This window comes from Pleurodeles waltl, chromosome 12, assembly GCF_031143425.1.
Source record: "Pleurodeles waltl isolate 20211129_DDA chromosome 12, aPleWal1.hap1.20221129, whole genome shotgun sequence".
Lineage (NCBI taxonomy): Eukaryota > Metazoa > Chordata > Amphibia > Caudata > Salamandridae > Pleurodeles > Pleurodeles waltl.
In genome coordinates this window covers 657,617,009-657,633,046 of record NC_090451.1, presented here as the reverse complement: position 1 = coordinate 657,633,046, position 16,038 = coordinate 657,617,009, and the positions used below count along the sequence as shown (strand labels likewise).

General features: G+C 46.2%; 1 protein-coding gene across 4 annotated transcripts in view; it reads right to left on the bottom strand.

Annotated features, from left to right (window-relative positions):
- The window catches only part of ADAM15 (ADAM metallopeptidase domain 15), a 163,262-nt gene extending 148,159 nt beyond the window's left edge, over nt 1-15,103 (bottom strand). For 3 of the 4 annotated variants that reach the window (XM_069218402.1, XM_069218403.1, XM_069218404.1), the window contains exon 1: nt 13,234-13,533. In XM_069218402.1, coding sequence (XP_069074503.1) covers nt 13,234-13,390 — 157 coding nt within the window. In that variant the 5' untranslated portion in view covers nt 13,391-13,533. Of the gene's footprint in view, nt 1-13,233 lie in introns of all 4 variants that reach the window. The other variant, XM_069218405.1, reaches the window with a different exon arrangement.
- Nucleotides 15,104-16,038: the final 935 nt, after the last annotated feature.

Genomic DNA, 16,038 nt, shown 5'->3' with positions numbered 1-16,038 from the left:
TTGGATCTATGGACAAATGAAGGCCTGGTGAAGGTTGAGCTTATCAGATAGGCAAGCTGGGACGCAACTCTATTTTTAATTAGCAAGCATACTCATCTCCGAAGGATCAGGTGACCCTGGCTTCGCAAGAGTAGGGTGAGCTACAGTTTGTTTGGGATGACTCATGATATCCACTTCAACTCTGACCCACCATTGACAAGTCTCTTCCACCACTGCTGAGCCACGGTGGGTTCTTATCCCAACCTTGGCTGCCGAACCATTTAATTCTCCCAAGGCACTCCAGCTGTTGGACAGCAAGAGGCTTTGCACATGTGATCGCCAACACTGGGAGAGTGTCTCACCTGGGATTCCCTCAGTATCTTCAAACAGTATCCCAATCACTGAAGCTTGGCCCACTCACTCTACTTTCCTTAACAGGGCATAGGATACTTGCTGCTGCTCGGCAACGGCATTCTCACATCACAAACAAATCACAGGCCTATGGAATCTTCATGTCGTATCCCTGTTACATTACTATACCATTCTTGCACCACTGCCACACGATCACCACAGTCTAATGTTGCATTCAATTTACAGGGTAGTGGAATCCTAGAAGCAGGTGTGATCCATGCTGAATCATTTCATTGTTTTTCATGTAACGGACCATGGGGTATTGATGCAGCAATTAGTCAAAGCTGGGTACATAATGAAAAGTTTTAAACATTTTTGAGTGGATAGTTTAAAACATTACAAGTTGCTTTGCGTGATGTGCCGCAGGGTTCCTTCTGTGGACCCATACTATTTAATATCGAAGTCATCCGTATGGCCCGATTAGGTCCATTGCCTGCTGGGCCTTCTCCTATGCTGACAGTACTCAGCTTATCATCAGACTGTACAAACAGCTCCCACCTCAGCCTCCTGCCTGGGTTAGCTACTGTTTGCTTGTGCTCCATCTTCTAAGGAACAATCTTACCTCTCTAAAAGTAAGCTTGCTTTAACAGTCAAAACACAAATTCTGTCTAAATGTGACTACTCTAATAGCCTGTGTTTGGATATGCCTGCTTATCCACTAGTGACTATATAGTAAGTGCATAACTTGGCACTCAGGACAGTACGGAACCTCCCAAAATTTGATCACGTTTAAATGGTTAAGAGAGATAAACTGGTTCTCTGTAGATCAAAGGGTTCACTGCAAATGGCTCTCTAGAACCAACAGAGTTTTCCATGGCCGTGAAAGATCAGAACCTTCCATCTTCTACGGCTATATACCCCAGCTCCTGCCCTCCTTTCAGAAACTATGCGTGTGTTGTGCATGCCAGCTGTCAACTGGGCCAGTGACACAGGCCACTCTTTTCAGCTTCTGGCCACTACGCTTTGGAACAATCTGCCTCTGGAAATAAGAGCAAGCATTAGCAAAGACGAATGATTTGGCTTTAGCAAGCCTTGGAAATGGTTCTTGTTTTAATCTTTGATGCAAGCATAGGCCAACAAATGAGAAGGAAAAAACAGAAAGCAAAATGTGCTTCAGTATATATGTGGCAGCCATACGCTTTCAATTCATATTTAAGTTAAAAAAATAACTACTGCATATAATTTTACTGTAACAGTATGGTGATTGTTCATAGCCAGGTTTATTTAGAACAGTTATAGAAAACCTGTTTATTTTTACTGCACACGACAGAGAAATATGGTTCATATTGGTGCAAAGAAAAAGTACTATTAGCTTTGAAAAAGTAATGTGATAGCAAATTTGAACACAAATGGGTGACTAGAATAAAAGAGGACTAGTAAGAAAAAGTAATCCAAAGTAAAGTATTAGCTCCCCAGTATTGGCAATGGAGTGCGTTCTATCTCAGCAGACAGGCAGGTTTCTAAGCAGACCTTAAACTTCTCCAGTAGAAAGTGCAGACTTCAGGTGATGACCTCTCACCATTGGGAGAATAGCTGTCATGCAGACACTAGCTCTGGTCACAGAGCAACCCTTGGAAAACTTTGTGGAGCATTCCTTTCTTTCATGAAGAACTTTGAGCTTGAACAAAGTGGTGTGGTTTGGATCACACTTGTATACATATTTTCCAGCCAGGAGATGTGGATCCACTCTCTGAGGTTTCAAAACTGGTTTGCGTTGGCTCTCTTTCATCATCATCATCATTTAACTTTATTTCGGTAAGTAAACAACATACCATAAAAGTACAATACAAGCATCATAAATTGTTAATTTTGGAAATTGGTAAAACACTTAAAAATATAAACACAATAAAAATGTAAAAGAGATAGTAGAAAATTAAAATTCGAACAGAATGATCACAATATATATCTCCTAAATTTAGAGTGTACCACACAACAAGGACCCTATTCCCTATGCCCATGGGAATTCAATAATACAATAAAACAGTATCTTAATATTAAAAATTAAATACTAAAATCAGACATCAAAAGGTCAATTAAAGTGCATACATAGATCTTAAAATTAGCTATCCAGTCTTCTTCTTTAAGGTTGCTAGTCTAAGGCGCCAGATTGATTCGAAGAATTTTGCCACTGGTAAAACTACCTCAGGAGATGGATCAGATTAAAAAATTCTCTCAGCATACAAATGAGACCTGGCGCCTATAGATTTGCAGAGCGGGATAATCCAGCAAGCTCTTTGTTTGCGATATGCATGACAATAAAAGAGAACATGTGAAATAGACTCTTCAAGTTGGCAGCCCATCGGGCAGAGCTTGGAACTATTAGTAGAACAATGCCAATTGTACGTTAGGGAACACAAGGGGAGGGACCCTATTCTGAGTCTAACAAAAAGAGCTCGCGCAAATGGAGATAATGCTATATCCATATAAGGCTCAAATTCATAGTGGCATTTGAGTGATAAATAATTATCACACATTGACAAAGGAACAATCTCAGTAAATTGCACAATCTGAGCGTTGTGCCAAAAAGCATCCTTCAATAGCTGCACAGCATTTTTAGGAATAGAAGAAGGGTCTGACCAATAGGATCCAAAACCTAGATGGAATAAGGAATCTTTGACATAAGTACACCATTTCGTTTTACTGATAGTGTTACTGCCCACCAGTTTGAGAAGCCCACAACGAAATGGAGACAGGGCATCTGTTATCCAGAGCCGGATCCAATACAGCAAGGGCCTTAAAGCAGCAATCTGTCAAATAGAAAAAAGATTTAGATCCATACGGATGGGCAGAGATGGAGTGCTAGAAGGAACTTTTAACAATGATTTCAGAAATTGATTTTCCACCCTTTCCAAATCCACCAGGTTACAATGGCCCCAAAGTTCAGCACCATATAAGGCCCCCGCGGGCTTGGGATTTATATATTTCAAGGGCGGGAGACATTGCAAACTTGGGAGATCTAGAAGCGAATCTTACAATGCCACCGCCCTTTGCTTCAAGCACAATAGAGATTTCTGGCAGTGTGCATGCCAAAGATGTGAGTCTTCCAGTTTGATACCTAAATAGTCAAAGGTGCCCACTCTTTCCAAGGGAGCACCATCTAGGTATACTGGTCTCTTCATTTTGCACCTACTGTCCCCAAAGACCATATACTTTGTTTTTTCTGAGTTGATTTCCAACCCATGGTCTTTGCAAAACTCCAAAAATCGTGATAGCAATCTGGAAAGGCCCATGGCAGTTCGCGAGAGTAACAGGGTGTCGTCTGCGAACAGTAGACAGGGGAACTTCTGGCCACCCAAATTCGGGGCATCACCAAAGCAATCTAAGAGGTATGGGATGCAAGCGTTAATAAACAATAGGAATAGGGTGGGCGCGAGAACGCACCCCTGCCTCACACCTCGCATTGTAGAAAAAGCTGGGGTCAACTCACCAGCCAAACCCCAGCGCACTCTGGCATGATTGTCAGAGTAAAGATCTTGGATAACATTAATCAAAGAACCCAGGACTCCAATGTTGCTCAAGACCTCCCAGAGCTTGGCACGCGGGACAAGGTCAAACGCAGATTTCAAATCGACAAAGGCCACAAATAAATGGCCTTTGTCGGCGTCTACGGTCTTGCACTTGATAGTAGTGAATCGGAAGACCTGATCGATGGTACTGACCTTGTCCTGGAAACCAGCCTGGAGATGGCTTAAAACCTGATTTTTTGTTATCCAGTGTTTTAATCTGGACAACAACTGGAAAGAGAATTTTTTTTGCAGGTTATTTAATAGACTAATCGGTCTGTAGTTCCCAGGGGAGCTCTTATCTCCTTTTTTATGCATAGGGACGATAATAGCCACCTTCCACGTATCTGGGTAAGAACGAGTTATCAAAACAGTATTCGATAGCCTATTAATGTACCGGGTCCAAATAGATAAATCTGATTTATACAGGTCCGAAGGGACACTGTCTAAGCCAGGAGCCTTCCCTGTTCGTTGAGCACGGATTGCCAACTCAGTTTCTTTTAGGGTAAAGGGTGGCATAGGGAAAAAGCGCAGTGAAGAATCAATAGGAGAGTTGTTCAGATTGGGGCAAGACCCATAAAGTTCCCGAAAATGGGAGAGCCAGGATTCTGCATCAATATGACATTCAGGGGTAGATGGAAAGGTGGGGTCTCTACGTGAGACCAGGGTCCAAAAAAGTTTAAGGTCACAGGCACTAGCTGCCTCCAGCAGACGCTCCCACAATTTATCTTCGTATTTAAGTTTGGATGAATTACAAATAGAAGCATAGTTCCTTCTTGCGTGTATGATAGCATCCCAGCTCTTTAGCTTTAGAGCTTTGGACAAAAGGCTCTTAGCCTCCCAGCACTCCTTATCAAACCACTTACAAATGGGCAAGGAGGAGTTGTTTTGGGTTGAGGAGGGTTTAGTAAAAAGCTCCTTGAGATCCAAAAAAAGAGTCGCATGAGAGGACATAACTTCTGAGGGAGATAAAACAATAGTGTCATCAAAAAGCTGGTGGCAAGAGACTAGGTCAAAAAGCTTGTCATTAAGCAGGTTAGAATTCAAAAACGAAGACCATCTCACCACACGCCTATTGCTGGATAATTCCAGACAATCATTGGGAGCATCCAGAACATAAGGTGGAGTGAGCCCTGAAAAAAGGGTTGCATTATATTCAATTTGTAAGGGGGCATGGTCACTAGTGTACCGAGAACCAACCTCAACAATGATTATAAAGTGCCAAACTCGTAGATCAAAAATAACGTAATCCAGAGTGCTGCTGTAGTGGCCTCTGTAGAAGGTGGGTCTAGAGTTGTCATTTAAGAATAGCCATTTCCAAAACGCAGGCCATGAGTTACTACAAGGTCTATTATCTGCATGACCCTAAAGGGAAGAGTACATGACACTGGTTGGATTGAAAGCGGGGGAAGATTCCATACTTCATCTTCGGCCTGGGTAGACTCGACAAAATCTGAATCGAATTCAATTTGGGCATTGAGGTCACCTGCAATAATAACACTGTATTTAGAATAAAGATCAGTTAAAAATGTGTGCAACAGATGAATAGTACCAGACTGGCGGTTAGATGGACCTGGCCTATTATAAATGTTAATACATAACACCGGAGTGCCTGTGATAGGCCATATTGCTATTGCAAGGATGTCACAGGAGTAAATAGTGATTTCCTTTACCCTGCCCACTTCAGTCAACTTGACCCACGTACATAAACCCCCAATCGCCCTTCCCCTGGTGGACTGAGTCGCCTTTTTAGTGAAACAACAATAGCCTTGCCTATATGCACAATCCATAGCCCAAGTTTCCTGAAACATACATATGAAAAAAGGTTCAACATAAGCCCCCCAGTCCGGATCAGATAATTTGCTCTTGATGCCAGCCACATTCCAAGACAATATTTTCCTTTTTGTAATACTACAAGCTGACATGCAGGAGTCGGCATCGAGAGCAGAGTTGGAAGTCCCATTAGTGGTGCAGGGTAAAGCCCTTATGGTATTGGCACCCAGACCGAGTGAAGATCTTGTAGATGACGTTGCCCAGACATGTGGAACATTATGTTTGCAAGAATTAGAATGACATAGTCAATCCACATCCGATGTATCCCCTGTGGTGACGGGGTCTTGTATGAAGGTACCTTTATTGTTGCAGACTATAGCAGCCCCGTCGCCTGGAAAAGGCAACAAGCCAGGGGAGACAGTTGAAACAGAGACAATTCGGGGAATTGGGATGTCTCCAGGTGGACGCAAGGACGAGATCTTGTGACCCATAGCAGGCAAACTTTCTCTAAAAAAAATATCAGAGTCCGATCTTGAAAAATTACGAGCTTCCATCTGCAAGATCCCTTTAACTAAAGCGGGGCTGACAAGATGAAGTTTGATAGTGTCACGCCCAACAGGGCCTCGCACACGAGACGCAAAGGCAATGTCCGCGTGGATGATAGAGCCACAGCCCCTAGTATGGCGAATCCAATACAACACCTTGTTAATAAGAGAGGAAGTGTCTTCCCTCGTATGAGATGGAAGTCGAGGGACGTTACACATGTCGATGCAGTTTCGATTGGGCGTATGAGTAGAATGGGCCACAAATTGGCCCAGATTAAAAGGAAAGAGTGGCACATTCGCTTGAGCAGAAGTCGAGGAATTTCCATGATGATGACTAGAACTAGAACCCTTGACCGTTTCCCGTGGCAATGGGGAGTCAACAGGAGCCAATGGCCGAGAAGCTTGTACAGTGGCTGAGTTCGGGATAAACTGAGGAGTTAGGTCAGGTTTTTTGAGTAATTTGAGGACCTCAAATAAGAGACTCTTTAATTCCCCGACTTCACGCTTTAGACTAGATACCAGAGCTAAGACATCATCACTAGGAAGATCAAAAGTGGGATTAGAAGGCGTGGGCACAGGGAGCGAAGGCTGTGTGGCACTTGCTAATTCTGGTTGGTCCAAGACCGTAAACCGATTTGTACGTGGAATCCCATTGACAATGGGAACAGAACGGTTTACGTCCAAATTGGGACTAGTGCCAGGCGAAAGCGAGGAATTAGCCAGACCAGACGGGCTGGGAGGGACAGCAACCTGGGCTAAAGTTTTCTTTGGCTGAATGTCTGTAGGTTTAATGGAGCTAGTCGTTAGAAATGGAAGTAAGGATCCTGATTTCAGTTTCTTACAGGCGTTGCCCTCTTTTTCTTTGAGGATGGATTCCACTTCTTCAATTAAGTTATCAATTTCTCTAGAAACGCAATTGGAGTGGAATTGCGTTGCTCTGTTAGATTTAGAGCTTTTGGATTTGGCTGTAGCCAGGTCAGGACTAGAGCGAACCTTGCGTTTTCCCATGCTGAATAGAGAATGGGGAAGAGATAAAAGAAGGAAACTTACTCAGCACCACAGGTCCCCGCTGGTCGACGCAGCACAAAAACCGAAAGATTAAGGGGTATGGCCCAGCCCAGCCTCTTCCGGGCGCTGACGGGCCCGCCCTTGACCCGGGCTTTGCCCGGGCGCGTCCCGCGACGGCGGGAGCGCAAAGAATCTTTTAAAGGGCTCCTGCCCTGAGATGAGTGGCTCCGCCCCCGGCACCAGCAATGCGCTTCCCGCGACGGCGGGAGCGCGAAGAATCTTTTAAAGGGCTCCTGTCCTGAGATGAGTGGCTCCGCCCCCGGCACCCGCAATGCGCTTCCCGCGACGGCGGGAGCGCGAAGAATCTTTTAAAGGGCTCCTGCCCTGAGATGAGTGGCTCCGCCCCCGGCACCAGCAATGCGCTCTCTTTCAAATATCATTTTCTGTTGGCTCCTGAGACACTGCTTTTGTGCAAGGAGATGGCTCCTACAGCAGGTAGCACTCATGCTGGTTCCAAGCAGGCATCTCCAAAGCAAGGACTTGATTAAGTGTGAGATCTCAGCATCTGGCTGTCATTAGCCTTCCTGAAGCAGTGACGAGGGACCTACAAAAGGACAGGCCCTCCCTAGAAACTTCTTCCCCTCAAACAATAGCAACTGCAATCTCCTCTCACACATACCATCTACGAAATCACAATGCTCAAGAAGAACTAATCAGCAACCTTCTGCTTAACAAAGGGCCTCAATGAATTTCTAAAGGGAGCCATTTCTTTATTCCCCTTCATTTTGGTGTGTGATTCCCACCCTCCAGTTACAGGAACATAATCAATATACCTACTGCCTGGAGAAGCTGTATCCAACCCCCATCTTGTGCCAAGCTTAGCCAGGGGCATCCATAATGGATCCCACTGTTCTCAGTACTCAGGATGTCATGACACAGAGCCCTACAGACACATGTGCATATACTAGCACTCAACATGCATATGCAAAACCAGTGCAAGGTTGTGGACACATGTAGCAGTGGAACTTTACATGAAGGAGAGCCAGGAGAGCAAACTTTTCGTGACACAGGGAAAATGATCGGGCCACATCACAAAAGCTTGGCATGCTCTCACCACTGCTTTAAGTGATTTGTCCAGGTTCTGGACTGCGCGTTACCAGGGATAAACCAGGCTTCTTCTCACAAGCTACTTCAGTGTGATGCAAACCACTCATCAAGGTGCTGTTACCTAATATGTTCGTGCATTTCTGTGTTATGTTGCAGTCATTTCGTTGGGTGTCTAGGCTTGCAGGCCCCTTGATTTGAGTGGTATGATTGAGCCGTTGTTTTCCATCCAAGTATCTGTGATAATCATTGAATTCTTCCTTAAGGATCTTGTAGATTCAGATGTAAGGTATGTGGTGTGAGAAGACCAGAAGCCAGTAGCAGAAATCTGACAACCTTAAGAGCTAGATACTGGGATGCACACAATTTACTGCACGTGTATTAAACCACGAGCCTCACTGTCTCAAGGCACTTTGATTTCCGATGCCTGGTAAAAACAAGGAACACACTTGCTTTACAATTTGGTTAAGCTGTAAATTGGGGATTCGGCGCATGCACAAAGCTTTGCCGAGGCTGGAATACTTCTTGACTTTGATTTGGATGCTGGCTTTTGCGGCTAGAAAGTATTTTTGTCCCTCAAACACGGTCTTGAAGCATGTGATCTGGACTTCTTTGAGTGCTGCTTGGCTGAAGTTTTCAGCTCAAACATATGGACCTAATGAAGCTGTACCCTCTTTCCTATTGATTCTAAACTTTGCATTGCGAGATCCGCAGTTTAAAAAGTTTCCACTTATTCATTATCTTTTATGCAATCTTTGACACGTGCTTAACTTTTTTTTTTAACTTATCAGACGAACCCAGCAAACGTATATTATAAAAGGCAATCGCCAGGCTATTTCTTAAATGGAGTGTCTCCTCCTCTGAAGGCGGACAGGCCCTGAGCTCACCCATTACACGTTCACTTTGTTTCATGCAGTTCCTGACACGTTGTGCTTTTTCCTTTAACGTCGCCGAAGGCCCCCAGATGAGAGAGGAGGGAAGGGGCCGTGTCTGGTCGCACAGCTGCCTGTGCAAAGGGAAATGGTCACCGTGGGGTGCGTGGGGTGCGCAAGGAGTGGGGAGACACTAGCTTGCAGTACCCTGCGCTTGCTTTTAGAGTCACTGGCATACGGAAGACTTGGTGAATGCAAATTTGCTGTATTCCTCGGATGAGTTTCAAGACTGAAGCATCTCAAAAACTCCATTAAATAAAATTAATGAGTGAATATTGCCAAACTAGCAGAACCGTCGTTCTAAACTGGAAAAAAAAAAAAAAAAAAACTAGGCCTGTCCGCCCACTGGTTCACCGAAGGTGCAGGCTGGCAAATGAAAAGAAAGCTGGTTTGTTTGAGGGCGGCCGCACACCTGCCTTCGGATGATGAAAGTCTGTCCTGGACTTCTGCCAGACGGACTCTAGCCGGGGGCCCATCGCTTGCATTTTATAAGGTCTGGGTGCAGCGAATCAGAGGTAAGAAACCTGGGGTGTGGTGCTGTGAATAGGGCGGCTCCACCAGCGACTTCTATGTCTGGCTGATGTGTGTGTGCTTGCTCATGACTGAATCAAGTATTGAAATTAGTGTTCTCAGGTTCAGATCTCTAAAGAAATCTGAATGTGGAAGTGGAGACTGTGTTGTGCCTCTTGGTTTATCCAAAACCTGAAACATTCTGGCTGCACTTTAGTCTAAAATAACGCGACTAGACACGCAACACTATATAAAACAAATAAATAAATGCGTGCATGAGTAAAAGGTCACAACGCATCCTTATTTACCTACCTCTAAAAAAGACAACTGACAATACTGTATTCACCCGCCTGTGAAACACGAAACCCACAGTAAGCTATTGTCATGTCCCAGGTCTCCACGATAAGAGAAACAGAAAGTCGATTCTCAATGTGTCTCCATCAGTTGCATGAAAATGTTAAAATGAGGTTTTCTCTGCCTCATGACAATATTGCTGGGAAGTGAATCTGTTCACAGTAGAGTTACACAAAAGCCACAGGAGTCAAAACTTAAAGCCGTTGGGAGATCTCTCTGGGGTTATTTTCAGCAGACAACCAACCAAAAGGATTGCTATGTCAATCCTTCTGATCCAGATTAAGGGGAGCCAGTGTCAGATGCACAATCATTCACCTGCAATATATGGTCCACTCTCCCCCATGGAACATACATATGTCAAACAATGAATCCCTTTTTCCCACTTTTGAAAACCAAATAATAACGTTCACCCGGTTGTATTCATCTCTTTTCTTAAGTCAATTCACAAGAGCCAAAATAGGCCCATGCACCCTCTCAATAAACTTACATATAATGAACGTTAATGGCTTACATAGCCAACAGTGCACCTGAACATGTGGCAGGGATCCATCCCCCAGGGACCAAGCTGGACATTCCGGCTTCAAGTTTTCAAAAATCTGGTACAGAGCTTCCCCCAAAGAAACAGGTCTTTAAAATTCTAGACAATAAGTAGCGCAAATCTGCTATATCCTAAAAAATTGGTCATTGGTGACGGTATTACCAGGCCAAGGGACGATCAAGCTGTCTTGGAGGTCTAGAAAGATCGGCCCCACTTAGAGCTTTGGTGTCTCCTAACAATTCAAGCTTTATCAAATGCCAAAAAAATAACATGGTGTCTAAATCTGAGACCCAGGCCAGCCTGTCCTCTGTCAATTTCTCTGGGAGGCCTGCTAAAGAGAGCATTGATGATACACTGACCTGAACTCCTCATTGATGGGATTTTTTTGTAAGGCACTGCACTGTCAGCTGATCCATAATTAGGAAAGCAGTGGTCGTCCATTTGAGGAATAGGGAGATGAAATGAGTAATAGGAATTCTATGGATTTATCCGTTAGAGTTATACCTATTTAATGTTACTTTAAAGCTGGACAGGACTATTAAACACAAAGCACACTGCTAACTAGCAGGTAAGTTAATTAAGAGGCATGAATTTCTCGGAGCACCCAAAAAGGAATACTATGTGTAACTGCAGAGGCGAAGCCGCTTCGCTGTAGATAAATACATCTAGAATCTAGCTGAGTACATTTTACTCTCAATGGAGAAAGGATAGATTATAATCCAATAGTCTTCAATGACCATATTGGGCAGCAGTGTGACTGTACATCATGGCTAAAGTTAGAAAAAAGTGAATTGACGTGGCCATCGCTGGTGCTGTGCCATAACGTTTTTTTTATACAGGACAGCAAGCAAGGACAGAGAAGGAAGTGGAGGATATGGCCAAGTAACAACAACGGGTACGGGTAGAAGGACGGGAAGAAGAAGTGGGTAGGGGAATGGGGCAGCAACACAGAGAAGGAGTGGGTGGGAGCTGAAGAAGAAATAATGTCTCAATCACAGTCAGAGCAGCAGATGGACACTAATCAAGAGAATCAATCCGTGCTTGGTCCATCCTCCACAGAAAGATAAGGAAGTGATGACTGCCACACATAGCCAATTAGGAGGCAGCAAAGAAGAGTGGCAATGAAGCCAATGAATGGCAAGCAATGGGCAGCCTCAAAGCTGTTTACTGTAAACCATACCCCTCGCAACAACAGCACAAGCACTGTCAGCAGGCGAGACCTAACAAGGGGTGTAATGGTTAGTGGCTATTTCATGCTATATTATTAGCCAGACGAGATATTTGTAGAAGATGGGTAGGTAAGGTCACCCCCTCTTATAAAGAGTAGTTGGATCAAGTGAGATATGTATTTAAAATAGACATGCTAATGGGGATTACCAAGTCAAGGAAATTCTGGTCACCTTATAAAGTTTGGTTGGAGGAACATATGGTGAACATATGAAATCTTGTCCGATGATTACTCTTCTTTTGTGTCTCTCATAACCATGAAATTAGGGTAACATATGTGCCCTTCTCCCCCCCACCCACCGCATGATGAGTATGCTGAGAGAGAAAGAAGGAGGCCCCCTCCCCGGTTAAGGAGGTAGGTCGATCACAAGAGTGAAGAAAGACCAAAGCACATTTTTGCAAAAGACAAAAACCATCACAACAAAAGCAACAACAGATGTGTTGAGTACAAAACTCCACTCTGACACTGGTGGTCTCTTTAGAATACAGAAGTGGTACTAGAACCACCATAGTAGAACAAACTATGCATTCTAAAATGTAGTAGCTGATTTGGAGGACAGTAGGAGCAACGCTTTGTTTTTATAAGGGCCTTGAGTTGCAATGCTGTGTCTATTTTCTTGAAGGGGGAAAAGGTCAGGTGTCTGAAACTATAAAGTGGATTTTCAGAAATAAACTAAACATGTTGAAAACGTCATACATTATGTTTTTGACATGATCAGTTGAACTCTAAGAGGTCGCCCTATACAATTAACAGTCGGATCTATGTGATATCACATTAAAACAGCAGGTGATGCGTGGAATGCCTGCAAACGTCTCAGTCACTTGCAATTGTGTGGGTTCATTCCAGAGCATCACTGTTTGTCCCTCTTCAGAGAGGCAGAAAACAATATGCATGTCCAGTGTAACCCCCAGTAGTACCTATCCATCTGAACTACAACGCCACATCCCTTCTGAATTGCAAGACGAGCACCCCAAGCCACTTTCACCAAGTCAAACCTCACCAGTGAGGAGCAGCTTGTATACCTTGACACATACAGCACATGACCTATATCTGGGTATAAAACTTTTTCATGACGTGCTTTTTATCACTGCTTCATATGTAACTTGGTTCATTATTTAACCCCATTCTTGTTGCTGAGACAGGCTATTCAAGGACATCATGTACCATAGTGATAGGTGGCCTTACTGGAGTTACACAGCAGTTACGAGCTAGGTGGTGCTTTGGTTGTGCGATGCCACAATCTCTTTCAATGCTATTCCATTTTAAGAACTGGATGAATCTTTGCGTGCGCTCATTCATGCACAGACACCGCTCCATCACTTGGCGCACCAGCAGTAGAGGCTCTTACCTGCCCAGTGGTGACCATGTCGCACTCCAGGCGCTGGGCTTTCGTTCTGCTCAGAGGCACTGTTCACAGGTGGATGCATTCCAGTCTCAGGGTGCCCTACTGATGTCCCACAACACAGAAAGAAGAGGGTAAACAGTCGAAAGGCCATCTCCGCCATTGGTCCAATAGGCTTACACGCCAGTCGTAGAATGCGGGAGGCAGCTGCTTTAAAAACCCAGATACTAAGAGCAGCTCCTGGTGTCTGGCCCAGAGTATACAGGACAAGCCACGGTTAGCTCACCCTGATTTCAAAAACCAGTAGCCCTCTCCCTTCCCAAATCTCTCTGTAAAGCGCTAAATATGTGCCTTTAGAAACACTTATTGGGTGGCACTGGTGTTAGCAGCCCCCTCCCTGTGGGAGGGCTACTAGCTCTTCGAGACCAGTTGTAGGTCAGCGAGAGAGGCAGTCCTCTCTGGGACGGAGGGTCTGCATTTCCTGGATGCACATGTGGTTTGTTGGTTTCTGGGGCAACAGTTGCTATGATTACATGGGCTACAGTATGTGGGACACAGCTCCGACACTAATGCTTGGATTACTGGCGCTCTAGTTCCAACGATGGGGTTATTGTGGTGTACGAAAGTGTAAAGTTACAAATTCCAAGACCTGCAACTGTGTTGTATGAAATCTTAGGTTGTAGTTCTCAATACTACGATTTGCTCTTCTAGGAAGGAGTTATGCTATGTCAGACAGATTTCACATAGGGCAGCGTTTGGCGTGTGTATACCCTCTTAACGGATATTGGGTGATTGAGACACTTGCTGCAAATGGGATTTAATTGTTACAATGTATCCCTCATATAGTTACAACAGGATGCGGTCCTGCGGACAGGGGAGCTGCAGCTCTGGGATTTGTGGTAGGCCTCTGTGGAGGACAGAACCTCGGCATAGACGTTCAGGAGAGCCAGGATGAAAGTGCCGGAGATCTCGAAAGGAAGCACAAGCATTCCAGGAAAATGTGCAAATGGCAAAAAATAACAAAAGAGTGCAAGGGGCTCGTGGAAAGTGCCAATGTCGGGGAAAAGTGCGGGCGACCCATGAGAATGTCTCATGGAGCGCGGAAGGGTTTCAGAGTGTTATCTCATTGGCCCTGTGTGGATGCGCAGGGGCACTCGGAGGAGGGTCCTGGGGTTGAGGGCCTGATGTGGAAGTGCAAAATCTCTGGGTGGAACGCACTGGGACTGAAGAGCTAGGCGCTGGGCTCTTGGGAAGCAGTTCTGTTGGTAACGGAGGGGAATAATTACGAGCTAAGGTGATACGGCAGGTGTCCCTCAAAAAGGTTTTCTGTAGGACCAGTGCGGTCGCTGCCCAGTGAATCTCGTGGTGCGGGTGTCATTTTGTCAAAAACGCGGAAGTGCTAAGTTTAGCATCATTGCTTGGCCACAGGACTGAGGCGATGTCCTGAGCTCACGGGTGATGCAGTCCTTTAGGCAGAGATGCCCGCACGTGTCCTCGGTACAAGGTGCAGGTGTCCTGTGAGGGTGTCTGAGACGCGCCTCCGCCAGTGATGCTCTCAGAAGTGCCCAGCGTAGCCGGTGAGGTCTCGGGGGTCCAGGCCAATCTGTGCCAAGGGGTCCAGGCCTGTCAGTGGCGCCCTGGAGCACAGAGGTGTGTCTGTCCGTGTGTCCAGCCGGCCAGCGTCCCTGGTACCCAGCCCTGTCAGTGGCCGGCGGCACAATCCTGCCAGTCCCAGGGCGTCCAGCCCTGCCAGTGCCCGGGTGTATAGATCTGTCCGCGCCCCGCTCTCAGCTCCACCGTGCCCAGGTGCCCCCCGCCGTCTGGCAGCGCCTCGGGTCCCGCGCAGGGCGGCTGCGGTCAGGGCCGAACACAGAATAAGGCTCGGGACGGGTCCTCGCCGGGGGAAATAACCAGGGGCGGCCTGGGAGGAGAGGGGGCGGAGGCGGGAGCCGGGGAAGGTGGCACCCGGGGCAGGGGAAGCCTCAGGACGAACAAGGGGGGAGCGGCCTAGGGAAAGGGCGGACCTAGCGCTGCGAAGAGGCGGCTCCGGCGGGAGCACGGGGCTGTCCCGGCCCTTCTGCATGTGTCGTATTTAAATTGGCAAGAGTGGTGCAGCCTGTCTTGCCAATAAAGTTCCTTTGAGTTTGAACTGGATTTGATAACCCAGCGAGGGAGGAGACTGAGGGTGAGTGAGGCCTGAGAGAGGGAGAGCGCCCGGGGCGGAGGGGCGGGTCTGGGAGAGAGGGTGTGTCGGACAGGGCCGGGGAGAGACCCCCGGGGACAGGGAGGTCTCTGAGGAGGAGAGGCGCGGAGGTGGAGGGCACCGACCGGGGAGGGAGGAGCAGCAGGCGGGGCTCGAGGCGCTGTAGGGTGGAAGAGATGAGGGCGCACTGGGGAGGAGAGGTTTGAGGGAAGGCCGGGACCTGGAAGTGCGAACAGGCAAAGTTTACACCTTTGTAGGTAGAGGACGGACTCGGAAATTGCTCTTTGAAGTGAAAAAGGGTAATTTCAGAACCCGGGAAAAGACTATCGCGATATCAGCATATGTTAACGATCGGTTGTGACAAGGAGGGAGTGTTCCTGAAACGAGGCCAGGGGCCATTAATGAATAGTTGATGCGTTTAATAAGAGACGGATGATTTTCGGCCGCGACGGGGGTACAGTCGAAGTTAGGGGTGCACAGAAGATTGTTTTATATGCTTGATGATATCAATGCATGAGCAGTGGTTGTCATGGAGATCTCGAAGTGCAGGTGCTCCTTGTCCCAGGGTATAGTTTTGCTGCTGAGAGCAGCCGCTGCTCTCCCAGTAC